Raw genomic sequence first — 13823 nt, forward strand, 5'->3', positions numbered from 1 at the left:
TAAATGGTTATGTTTCTTTTGTTGTGTTCCTATGTTTTATGCTTTTGCACATAACATGTAGCTTCTTCCTTTGCATAGGTATATATACATATATGTGTATACGCCTTATAGGAAAAAGGTTCTATACGTCCACGGTAAGGTTTATCGTCCGAGTCTTTTATTTAGATGCAAGAATAAATTACAAAGATAAGGTTATTAATTAAAAAATTTATTTCATATCATGTATTCTTTTACAATTTAATAATTTTTGAACACACACATTTAAAAGAAGTATATATTTCCCTTTCGCTGGAGAGAAAAATATAAAAAGAAAAAAATAATAATAAGCACAATTTAGCTTTAACTGAAAGGGAACAAAGTAAGTTATGCAAAAATGAGATTTATATTAGATCATGTGCATTGCTATAATGACTATTCATTATTGCTGCTACTTGTCCTACAATGATAAACTGTTATAAGCTTCTCTTATGCCTCACTATGAACCACTTTTGCCTTTTTCCATGTAACAGTTACGTAGGGAAAAAACGTGCATCTTTTTAAATCATTATATACACATATATGTACATGTGTGTATATTTATACATGCATATATTTATGTATAAACATGCTTTATTAAAAAAAGGAAGCTTATAGTATGGGTCTGCCTATTCCCTATGAACTACTAAATTCAGCATGGAGTTCTATGAATCTTACTTCACACATAACTGTTTAGTATTGTCATTATAAAAGAATTTAACCGTTTCAAAACTTTTTATCTATCAATTTTTGTTTTTTAAAAATTATTTTTAAAAAATGAAAAGTGGAGCATTATCATCGCAGTTTCCAATAAAAAAAAAATGGTGAAAAAATTATAGCTAGAAAAAAAAAAAAAAAAAATGGCAAAATAAAAGGATAGAAAAAACAAAAAAAAAAATGGCAAAATAAAAGGATAGAAAAAACAAAAAAAGGGGTAAACAAAATAATACTACCATGTAAGGAGAAGTATAGATGCACATAAAATCATGTGTATATAAAAAAAAAAAAGGAAGCTCTTAAAAATATGCTGTAAAATTCGTTTAACATTCCCATTTGAAAAAAAAAAAAAATGCTTATTTCGATGTGTATTTTGTTCTACTCAGCAACATGCATAATAGCCTCAAGCAACGAATGTGTACTCAAAGTTGTACATAAGTGCGTATATAATGTATGTATATGTACACGTACGTTCAAGAAAATGTGTATTTATATATATATAATTTTACGAAAATGTATGCATATATAGTCCCATATACTTATGCGTATATTCAAAAACAATAGCAGCTAAATGTTCACATCGTGCATTAACAAAATGAGCGTACGAAAAATGATGAGGTGTAAATGTGAGCATTTTAAACAACAGTATAATAATTTATGGAATTCAAAAAAGTTACATATGTTTAATTATTTTTCTTTTTTAAAATATTTTATACTGGTAATTTTTGAAAATTCCAAGTAAGTTATATATTTAATTTATTGTCCATGTGTTATCTCTTTATCCTTCTCTTTTTTTATTTTAATTTATTTTATCTTTTGTTGCGAATTTTGCTCCTCGCAACGACATACCTCTCAATATTCCTTGTTATCACAACTTCTCAATAGTAATCCAGTGGAACAAATAAATATAGAGCTAATAGCAGTTATTGTAAATGCTACACAACCACATAATGCTTCAGCTAAACTGCAAAGTATATTTTTTTCACGCGGAATCTCATATATTACGTACACTGGACAGTAAGGTCGGTATACCGGGTCATACGTGTAGTACTGTTTGTAGTACATTGTGCTAAACTTTAAAAATATAAAAAAATAGGAGAGTGACGATTGTGCAGATATATAAATATGTACATATATATATATATATATATATATATATATATATATATAAAATATATTTTGAAGGTTGAAGTATGCCGGAGTCCTGGTATTGGTTTACGAATAAATCATGCTATAGACTTGTTCTTAAAAAACATAGAAGCTCTTATAACTTGTGGAGGAAGACACGAAAGTATAACAAAACAGAAAAAACAAAAAAAAAAATTTTAATTTTAATTTAAAACGTTCATTGAAAAAGAAAAAGCAAAAATATTGTTTCATAAATTATCAAAAGTTATGTATGTAAGAAAAACTCTTCCCCCTCCCCCCCCCCAAAAAAAATAAAATAAAATGAAGTAAAAAAAAAAAAAAAAAAAAAAGGTGTGCATTTTTACTGAGCTACATATGTAAATGGCCAAAAAATAGCTTTCTATTTCTCTCTCTCTATTGATCTTTTTTTTTTTTTTTTTTTTTTTTTTCCTTTTATGGTGCATGCATATAATATTTTTCTTTAATTTTTGGCTATAAAAAAAATAAAATAAAATAGAAAAATACTCATAAATGAAATTCTTAATGATATTATTCTCAAAAATAGAATTATCAAATTGAGCATGAGGTATAAAAATGACTCTGTCTAAAATATTCAATCATATTTATATGTTTTATATATGGGATAAGATTGCTAAGTACATTATTAGTGAGAGTGCGATTAAATATAACATACTGTAAAACATGCATATTTTGAGAAGTACACATTTTTTTTTTTTTTTTCTTAACTTTACTTGTTGTCCTGTTGTCCGTTCTCCCTTGCAAGGATTTTACACACAAACAGGTACAAATATATATATATATATATATTATATATATACATATAATGAGTAAATTAGTATGAGCTCGCAAAAGAATGAATGTTTCTGCTTTTTGGAAGTTCCTAAATGTGAATTAGAAGCTATTCTGCATAACAAGGGGGGAAATCTAATTTCCCACTTGTCAAAAACGCTGAAGGGAAATAACACACTAATATTAAAAGAAGTATATTTAAATCATCATATTCTTACTGTCTTTTAAAAGGTTTGTCTACTTAAAGTTGAAATGAGCACAAGTATACAAGCATATAAATATGAGCAAAAAAAAAAAAAAAAAAGGAACAACGGAACAACGGAACAAATGTGTACAAAACAATCTGATCATAATGCGAACAAAATGTGAACAACAAAAAATGAACAATTAAGGATCACCTGTCCGGTCAGCATATTTTTGTTCATATATAATTAAAAAAAAAAAAATGTTGAATATTTGTGTAAAATTTTTGAAAAATATATTATTAAAGGTTATAAGTATACTATAATTTTAAATGAATGCTGTTAATTACGAATATATAGTTTATACATATAGAATAAATTATCATTAAGCGCTTTTTCGTGGTGAAATGGCATTATATACTAAGAAGAAACAGAAGTTCATACGTATGCTATATCTTCTTGAGGACTCTCTCCATACATGTATATACATATATAAATATATATATATATATATATATATATATATATATATGTGGGTTTATATATGTATATGTTTGCTCATGATTACCGCCCTATGTGCATATGAATATGTATGGAAGTTCATTAATTTCGTTAATCTTTTTTTTTTTTTTTTGTTTTAATCGAGCGTATGAAATTCCCGCCTGCAAGCTTGAAATATTCCAATTTTGAAGAAATTTTACAGAGCCCTAATCCTTTTGAATATCTTCTACATTCTTGCATACATTGAACACTTTTGATTTAGGTTTCATTAAAAAGGGAGGTTTAACCTTGGGAATATTTGCTATGTCATTGGTTTCTTTAAATAAATTTTTTTTTATCAAATTGCCTACAATTTTGGAGGGAACTTTTGGTATAATTTTTACTAGAGATTTTTCTGTTAACTTCTTTGCACTAGATTCAACAACGTTTTCTAAAGAGACTTTACTCAATAACTTATTTGATGTAGACTCTTGCTTCTCCTTCTCCTCCTTCTCTTTTTTTTTGGAATTTATCACGTTTAACGAACCTTCCGATTGCGAACTTATATTTTTAGAAAGTATTATTGCCTCATCATGAGAAGTGGCATCATCTATGATTCCATCTTCCCTTTTTTCCTTATGATTATCATGTTTCTCCTCATCAGAGGCATTAGCATTTTTAATATTATTACAATTTCTGTTTCCTTTATTATCTGACTCCTCTTCTATTGATACAGTACGGTTGCCACTACTTTCTTTACTTGCCACTTTTTTAAGAGGAAATTCTTTTAATGTTGATAAGTTTTTCATGTTATGTAATTGTTTTATGAAAAAATTTTTTTTTATAAAAGCCTTTTTCTCCTGCATATTTTTAATGTTCTTCATTTTAAGTTTTGGAAGAGTTTTCATGTTGGTTGCTTTGTTTCCATGAGAGGTAGTATTTTGCTTATCTTGTTTAAGGGGGTCTTTTTCTTCTACATTTCCCTCTAATTGTTCGTCATTCTTTTCGTGGACTTCTTCCTTTCCATTCCCTTCTTTAGCTCCTTCATTATTCCCATTATTTGGTACTTTAATTTCTGCCTTATCCTCCTTTGATGCCGCTTCCTTTTCTGCTGCTTCCTTTTCTGTCTTCTCCTCTCCCCTATGCCCATTCGCAAAAGATTCCTTTTTGATTAACCGGCCCTTTTTAGGATGACTTTTTATTTCCTTCAAATTTATAGCTCCATCTTTGGGTTCATGAGTTTCTACTCCCTTGTCAATTTCGACAATTTGCTCCTTTTTGTTCGTACCTTCATCAAAACCAGACTCTCTACTTTTTGTTATAACCCCATTTGGCAATTTATGAATGATTACTTCTTTTCCTATCATCTTAGACTGTTCTTTACCCTGTTTCACTTCTAATAAGCTTGACAACTTATTCACGTCAAATGAGGAATCCTTTTCTTCCGTTTTTGCATCCAATGTTAAATTGGACAACTTCATACTTAATTCTTCCGGATTGGAGGGCTGCTTTACTGTTTTCTTGTTATTATGAATGTCACTACTACTGTAATAATGGGAGGAACTCACATCGTTATCTTCCTCCTTTTTGGTTTCTTCCTCGTCAGATGATCCAAACTGCTTTTTTCCATCGCTTTCCTTTTTATATTTCTCCATCATATTTATTTTAAAATTATTTTTCATAAAAAGTAATGATGAAGTTCCTCTTTTGAGACTTATTTTTTTTCCGTGCAAAATGCTGACTTTTCCGTTTGTTCTCTTAGAGATGGCTTTTTCAGTTTTTTCCTTTTCCATTTGTTGTTCCCGTATGTTGTCTTCATTTTTAGGAGTTTCTATATGGGATGCGTTGTGTTCACCTTTATGTAACAGTTTTTGTACAATATTTCTCTCATGGGAATCTTTCAAATTTGTATTAGATACTAATGAATGTTCAGGCTTATCCAAAATTTTTCCTATATTTCTCCTTACTGCATTTTCTATAAATCCTCTTTCATTTGGGATGTTTTCTAATTTTTGAGCAATTTTCATACTACTTTGAATTTTTACTGGTCTTACTGATTTCATGGGGGGGACTTTCTTCTGTGCCATGAGCACTGCTTTGTCTTGTCCATCTGAGCACGCGCCTTTCCCTGCATCTCCGTCTTCTGCTTCTACACTTGGTTCTACACTTGGTTCTACACCTGCTTCTACACTTGGTTCTATACCTGCTTTTACACCAGCTTCTACACCTGCTTTTACACTTGGTTCTACACTTGGTTCTACACCTGCTTCTACACTTGGTTCTATACCTGCTTTTACACCAGCTTTTACACCAGCTTCTACACTTGGTTCTACACTTGGTTCTACACCTGCTTCTACACTTGGTTCTACACCTGCTTCTACACTTGGTTCTATACCTGCTTTTACACCAGCTTCTACACTTGGTTCTACACTTGGTTCTACACTTGGTTCTACACCTGCTTCTCCACCCCCCCTCTTCTCCTTCCTCTCGTCGTCCTTTTTAAAAGATACACTTTTTTTAATAGACAATTTTTCTCCTGCTTTTTTTATGCATCCCTTCTTTATTTCTTCCTTTTTCTGATGGTATTTATCTCTACTTTGTATGTCTTCATATGTGTGTCCATCCTCTTGTTGTATTTCCAAATTGTTAGTACTTGGATTATTAGAATAGTATTTTCCTATCTTTTCATTTTGTTGTAAGCATGAATTCATTTTTAACGGAGCACTGTTAAAACTCTCTTTGTTATTCTTTAAAATCATTTTTTTTATGTCAATTTTTGGTGAAAAAGCTTTTTTTAAAAAATTATTCAAATTTAGGTTCTTCTGTTCCTTGGATTTGTCGCTTTTGTTTATAAAACTTTTCGACAAAATGTTGTTCTTATTCGTGCTCCTGTTTGTACCATTATTCATATTGTTATTTATAGCATCATTTATACCATTATTCATACCATTTTTTATGCCATTATTTATACCGCTATTTATAGCATCATTTATACCATTATTCATACCATTATTCATACCATTATTCATACCATTATTCATACCATTATTCATACCATTATTCATACCATTATTCATACCATTATTCATACCATTATTCATACCATTATTCATACCATTATTCATACCATTATTCATACCATTATTCATACCATTATTCATACCATTATTCATACCATTATTCATACCATTATTTGCGTTTTCCTCTTCTTCCTTTAATTTATTTTCCTCACTTGTGGTTGTCCTCTCCGTGCTACTACTGCTGATCTTTTTTACTATCTGCAAAGCCTTTTTTTGCATCATCATCATTTTATTAATTTTTAATGGTATATTCTTACTAAGTACAATGATGGACTTCTTTTCAACAAATTTTTGATCATTGCAATTTTCTTTTTCCTCCTTATATAGTAATTCTGTTCGTCCTTTTAAATTTACCCTATCTAGCATTACATTTTTCTTCATAATAGTAGTAATATCACCACATGCACCATTTGTATCCAAGTAACTATCTTCTTTGTTGGCTTCCCTTGTTATATTGAACATTTGAAATTTTACATTTCCTATAGCATTGTCAGAACTCTTCATTCTTTTAGTTTCATTACTTCGTTTATTTTCCCCTTCTACCTTTGTGATTTGACTTCCACTCATCTGAGCATTCATATTTTTAAGTGGAAAACCATTTAAATCAATTTTATTTTGCTTAAAAAATTGATTATCTAACAACACCCCTACTTCTAATATAGTCTTTACATGTTGTTGTTCACTTGAGGGGGGGGCATCATTCTTAGTGAAAGAATGTAGTTCCTTTTCTTTTTCTTCTTTCGTCAACACTTCCTCATCATCAATTTTTTCGCATACGTTTAGCATACGTTTTTCTATTTTTTGTTTAGGAGATAATTCCATCGAATTTCCTTTTTCTTTACCATCATTTAGTTCCTTCACATGTAAATCTTTTATTTGTAAGTTTTGAAAATGGTTCTTTTGCTCAATCAAGTGAAGGTCATTTTGCCCTATATTATTCTCCCCTTCTTGGGAATTCTGATAATCAGATTTTAAGGCATTACCATAATCGGCATTATTCCCACTATCACTGCTACCTCCAGGGTATTCAATATTCGAACCATTAGGTGCAGATGAGCAGCTACTTTTCCTTGTCAAGGTTTTCTTTGCTAAAGAGCAATTCTCCTTATTTCCTTGATTAGTTCCCTTATTTATTACTTTACTTTTATTTATCATTTTATCTCCTTCCTTACGATTCATATTGTATTCTGTTTTCCCGTTCGACCAAGCAAATTTTGGAATTTTGTCCCCTGATAGTGTAGCTAGTCTGTCGTTTTTTCCATCATCACGGGAAAGATAACTACAACTACCACTACTTCCTCCTCTGCTGTCGATTATGTCTCTACTACTTTCACCTCTTCTACCGCTGCACATGTACCCATCTTTTGCTCCTCCATTAACGCATCTCTCATGCGAAGCATTAGAATCCTTTTTATTCCCCTCATGTTTTAAACTACTATCATGCAGTAATTTGTGATAATTGGTTTTCATATTATGTACAAACTTAAATTCTTTAGATGGGCTTAAAAAATTTTTTTTAGCAGTACTATTCGAAAAATTTTCTTCATCTCTATTTGGCATTCCATTCATTGTCTTTACTACCCTTCCATAACTAAGAGAGGATTTATTTGCTTCATTATTATGTAATTTCGTTTTTGACACAGATGAGAATAAGCTACTTTTCGAGGGTGATATATATCCCTTTGTATAAGACTCCTTATCGACTAAATTTTTTTCATCAGGATTTATTTTTTTTATTTCTTTATTTACTGCACTCTTACTATTAAAACTTGTTATGGAGCTACTAATATCTGCAGAGCTTACTGAAGGGATAATTTTTTTTTCTTTTTTTTTTTTTTTTGTTCATTAGATAATAAATTGTCCATATTCAACAGAGAAACTTTTTTTCCCTCTTCTGTTTGTGTTTTCATTTTTTCCATATTTTTATTTTTAAGTGGTGCATTTTTCATATTCCTTGATACTCCTAACAGTTCTTTTTTGTACTCCTCCTTTGATCCTTTTATCAGTTTGTATTTGTTTTTCACGCCGTTGTATATGTGCTGTTCCCTTTGAGCCATTTTATCGCCATAAATCTTCTTATCCACATAGGCCTCTTCACCCGTGTGAGCCGCTTTACCATCATTAGTCAATTCACCTGGATGAGCTGCTTCATCCACATGAGCAATTTTTTTTGGTGTGTCTTCCTTTTCCCTTGTAGAAAGCATTTTCAAATGATCAGCATATTTTTTGCTATTTTTTTCTTTTATTCTTGTAAAATATTCAATATCATCTACATCACTTTCGCTTAAGACCGTTTCGTCATATACACTTTTGGTGCTACGCCTTTTAGCGGCACCACTTGCATTACTGTTTAATTTGTTTTCATAATTGTATATACTTGACCCCTTTTTTTTTTTATACTCCTTTATATTTTCCTTCAGTATGTATGTATTATTAATGAATTCATTTTCACAGAGAGATACCTTTTTTTTTTCCATTTTTTTTTTTTTTTTATTATCCACCATCTCCATTGTCACTTCCCCCGCAGCCACATCCTGCACTGCCGCTTCTTCATCTACATGACTATTACACGTCGATCTACTTGTCCTTCCTTTTTTACTTTTCCTGAGGAGAATATTAGTATGAAGGATTTCATTTCTCATAAGTAGTTTTGTCGGAGCATTCTTTGTTCTAATATGCTTAAACAAAGCATTAAAGTATAGTTTATTCTTTTCATAATTCACACACACCTTTAAAGGACAGTTTGTACTTGTCAGCATATTATTGCTTCTGCTCAAATTAACAATATGACTATTCCTTTTATTTATACTATCACTATTATTTATTGTAGGTAATTTGGTTAGCACCTTTTGCGCTTTATGCAAATTTTTCATTGATTTTTTAATTTCGTAAAATTTTTTTATTAGCTTTTTGGATAAATTTACATTGTTTAGCTTATTTTCTGCATATTCACTACTTTTTTTTGCAATCTTCTTTTTTTTTTTTTGAATAATTTTATTTTTTATGCGAACAAAGGGGGGTACCATTTTGTTATTCACACATACACTGCTGTTCATAATTTTTTCTTTCACATTTGGATTGGTGTTCATAATTTTTTCTTTTTCTCGTACTCTGTTTGTGTGCTCAACTTGAGGTCTGACCGTCCCAGGGGTGCATTTATTATGTGTACCATGCGCATCGCGCATATTACGTTCATATGTCCTACTTTTTTCTCTTTTCCTTTTTAAATATGCAACTTCGTTCAAGTGATCATCACACGAAGCACCTGAGGAATGAGCATTATTTATTTTTCTTACTTGTCCAAGGAATTGTACGCTCTCTACATTTTTGAGTTTGTCTATAATGTCATTTATACATGAACTATTATTATGGGTAGTATCTACAATTTCGTGTAAGGAATTATTTAAAGAATTTTGTTCAAAATAGTTTTTTACCATTTCTTCATTATTATGAGTTTTAACTTTTTTTATATGTCCTTTAACTTTTAAACGAAATTTTTCCTTCTTTTTAAATTCTGTAACTAACTGCTTTTCATTTTGTATAATTTCTTTCATATTTTTCATTAATGCTATATTTTCCTTTAGATTTTCTTTTTTACATCCTATACCTTCTTCAATATCATCATCGTTTAAGGTTATTACTGTAACCAAATCGTAAAGTTGGTCGTCCTTCCCCTTTACTAGACCTTTTATCTTTGCCGCACTCATATTTGAACAGGAATCACCAGGATTGTTCTACTGGTATAAGTAGTTCTACTGGTATGTGTAGTTCTACTGGTATGAGTATTTCTACCGGTATGAGTAGTTCTACTGGTGTGAGTAGTTCTACCGGTATGAGTAGTTCTACCGGTATGAGTAGTTCTACCGGTATGAGTAGTTCTACTGGTAAGAGTAACTCCACTAGTAAGAGGTGTTCTACTGGTCAATTTCGTTTTACTGCCACACCTGTTTCTGTTGCAATGTTTATGTAAATGTATTTCATGTAATAAATGCCTAATTCGCTGTTACGTTCCGTATTAGGCTTCTTTAGACCACATCAGGGGAGTTTCAACATGCCCATGCAAGTGTATCCATGTATGTACATACATATATGCCAAATATTTTGGTAAAATATCTTCCGTTTAATTGTTCTTTTTTCGTGTATCATTATTTTTTTTTTTTTTTTTTTCCGTAATATATTATATATTAAACAACTATTCCTTTTTCTACTCTTTTAATGATATAAATTTCTACATAGTAAAAGCATAAAAAAAAAATTTAATTTTTTTAATTTTTTTTTTATTTAAGGAGGATTATTCTGCGAAGAATTTTTCTCTTTTTTCTCTTTCAATTTTTTCCTTCTCAGCGTGGTGGGAATATTTTTCCTAAAAATAGCGAAAAAAATGCGGAAAAAAATAATGAAAAAAATAGGGATAAATGTGTACGTGACTATATTGCTAAAAATTCCAAAAAACCTATTTAACAAATTTCCTTATATAGATTTGTAAGTAAAAAAGAGAGAAGCGAAATAACGAAACATTCAAATATCATTTATTGTGTAATTTACCGAGATCTGTGCTTATTCGGAGGACTCTTAAATTTGGTTCTTTGTTCAACTAAATTATGCTCATGTATATATTCTAGGCTCTATTAAGCAATTAAATGAAAAAAAATGACAAGCCGAGTACGTAAAAAATTCGTTTTTTCTTTTTGCTACCATAAATATACATAGAGGAAAAAAAGCACGCAAAATGAAAAGAGCAAATAAATATGTATAAATATAAGAAATACACAAATGAATATATAAATATACGGATTATTAAATATATAAATTAAAAAAATAAATAAATAAATAAATAAATAAATAAATCGAAGTACAAGCTCGAATTTATAGGCTTAAATAAAAGCGACAACAAATTTAACCAGGCAGAGGTTACACACAAAAATTTTGAAAAATTAATGTACCAAAAAATATCTTTTTTGCAACAGATCAAAAGCGTTGTAAGTTGCAAATAGCGGGTAAGCAAAAAAAAAAAAAAAAAAAAAAAAAAAAAAAAAAAAAAAAAAAAAATAAAACAAAACAAAATAAAACAAAACAAAATAAAACAAAAAAAACATATATATATAAAATAAATGAACTGAATTAAATAAATGAAATAAACGGATAAAACAAAAAAAAAAATAAGTAAAAATATGACTCATTCATATAAATATAGGGGAAAAATTATGACTAAGCCATATAAATTTAAGCAAATAATTATGACTTGGTTATATATATTTAAGGAAAAATGATGACCCAGTTATATAAATTGAAGGAAAAAATTATGACCCAGTCATACATTTTTAAGGGAAAAATCACGATTTTATAATGCAAATTTAAAAGAAGAAAAAAAAAGGAATATATCTGCTTCCATTTGTACACAAATTTGAGAAAAAAAATGCCGTAACACAATTGCATAAATGTAAGGAAAAATATTATAACATTATAATACAGAGCTATAGGGGGAAATTATATCTATTGATAAATATTATTTCCTTCGTAATTTCTCCATTTTTTAACTACTTTTCTAAGGAATCTTCTTGAATAAATGTACTCCATCTTTTTTTGTTGTTACGTTTGATGTGATATTACGTAATTCGCAAGAAGTAGGATGTATCATAAATATGATTACTTAAATGGTGTGTTCTTAAATTTTCATTCCAATTTTAAAAATTCTCTGTTTATAAAGTTAAAATTATTTTCTTCTATTATGGAAAAATATATACTTACATATTATACTCAATAAAATATCAGAACAAATTTTTAAACAATGGGAAAAAAAACAACAAAAAAAAAAAAAAACATGTACATGTAAATATATACACCAGTATAATGTACAAGGACTTACGGAAATCACTCTTTGCAGCTTAACGTACATGACAGATTCACATAGCGGTTTGCTTCGAAATGGTGATGTGTTAACAAAACGAATAAACAACATGTTCCATTTATTTGAAGCGGTTGTATATTTTTACATTTACGTAAAATTTATTCATCATTATAGCTTATATGTTCTTATTAAAAGAAAAAAAATAATAAATGAAAACAAAACAACATTATTTTAATTGGGGGAATAGATTTGCTTCTACGAGGAAGGAGTATTACAATTTAAAAAAAAAAAATGGATTGTCCAAAGACATGAAAATTTTTTTTCTTTTTTTTTTTTTTTTTTGCTCTTTTTTCGTTCTTTTTTCGTCCTTTTTTCCTTTTCTTTACTATTTTAACTCACCGCCGTTTTGTGTGTTGCAAAATGTAACCCGTTTAATTCTCATAAATGGACTAAAATACAAATAATCAGATACGGTTAACTTTCTCGTAAATGTTCACGTTTTAAAATTAAATGTTGAAAGGAACGCGTAACATTAAAATGTTAAGAATAATTTAAATATGTTATTTATCATATCACAAGACTTTTATATAAATTTTTTTTTTTTCTTTTTTTTTTTTTAAAGAATGGAAATTTGGGTGAGAATTTCTGCACCCCTAGGAGACTCCTTTATATCTATTACATGGGAGTTCATAAGGAATAAAAAAAAAAAAAAATTTAATATCTTCAGTTATAATAAATTTGAAAAAGAAGTAAAAGTAAGAGAGTCACACGTTACTTAAAATGATATTTATGTCTTAATTATATCACAATAAAATTACCACATATCTATGTTATGCTTAGCACGTTTATATTACGCAGACAAGTTAACCTTTCCATCATTCTATTATGTACGTGCAATGCAGCTATTTCGTTATATTTACATATATATATATACATATATATATATATACATATATATATATATACATATATATATATATACATATATATATATATACATATATATATACATACATGCATTTCTGCACTTTTGCAGCGTTTTACTTCAATTCACTTTGCACACAAATGAAGGGTGTTTTTTCTTTATTTTCTCTTATTTTTCTATATTCTATCATATTTTATTTTTTTGTTCAGACCATACCCATAATAACTGTGGTATCCCTGGAATAAATGTTCTTCCCAATATAACATAAACAAGCATATCCCTTCTTTTTTAAAACAATAATTTTCAAATTTATAAATATGTTTACCCATGTTATGAAGGTACTAATTTTGTTATAAAATATAACCTGTTCATAATTTTATAAAAAAGGAAAAATCTCTAATTGATATGATACATTTTTAAAGAGAATATTTAAAACATGTTACATTAAGCCAACTTTTTTTTTCACAAAAAAAATAAGCATGCGTTTATATGATGACAAAAGTTTCATGTTTGCAGAAAAAATGAAGGGAAAAGAGAAAAAACTAAAAATAAAAATGATACATAAAAGTATATATGTAATATGTGATATTGAAAGAAGAAAAATTAATTCGCTATATAAAAAAAAAAAAAAAATTATG

General features: G+C 28.8%; 3 protein-coding genes across 3 annotated transcripts; 2 read left to right on the forward strand and 1 right to left on the reverse strand.

Annotated features, from left to right (window-relative positions):
• Positions 1–1327: 1327 nt before the first annotated feature.
• On the forward strand, positions 1328–2898 carry MKS88_003323 (uncharacterized protein; the record flags this gene model as incomplete). The annotated part of the gene is made up of 4 exons (XM_067216404.1): positions 1328–1470; positions 1618–1703; positions 1925–2023; positions 2759–2898. 4 exons carry the CDS (start codon positions 1328–1330, stop codon positions 2896–2898), a joined length of 468 nt encoding a protein of 155 aa, XP_067073054.1.
• Positions 2899–3559: 661 nt separating this feature from the next.
• MKS88_003324 (uncharacterized protein) lies at positions 3560–10119 on the reverse strand (the record flags this gene model as incomplete). Its single annotated transcript, XM_067216405.1, has 2 exons — positions 3560–8210; positions 8285–10119. 2 exons carry the CDS (start codon positions 10117–10119, stop codon positions 3560–3562), a joined length of 6486 nt encoding a protein of 2161 aa, XP_067073055.1.
• Positions 10120–10172: 53 nt separating this feature from the next.
• On the forward strand, positions 10173–10382 carry MKS88_003325 (uncharacterized protein; the record flags this gene model as incomplete). The annotated part of the gene is made up of 1 exon (XM_067216407.1): positions 10173–10382. One exon carries the CDS (start codon positions 10173–10175, stop codon positions 10380–10382), a length of 210 nt encoding a protein of 69 aa, XP_067073056.1.
• Positions 10383–13823: the final 3441 nt, after the last annotated feature.

The sequence above is a fragment of the Plasmodium brasilianum genome, chromosome 10 (genome assembly GCF_023973825.1).
Source record: "Plasmodium brasilianum strain Bolivian I chromosome 10, whole genome shotgun sequence".
Taxonomy (NCBI): Eukaryota; Apicomplexa; class Aconoidasida; order Haemosporida; family Plasmodiidae; genus Plasmodium; species Plasmodium brasilianum.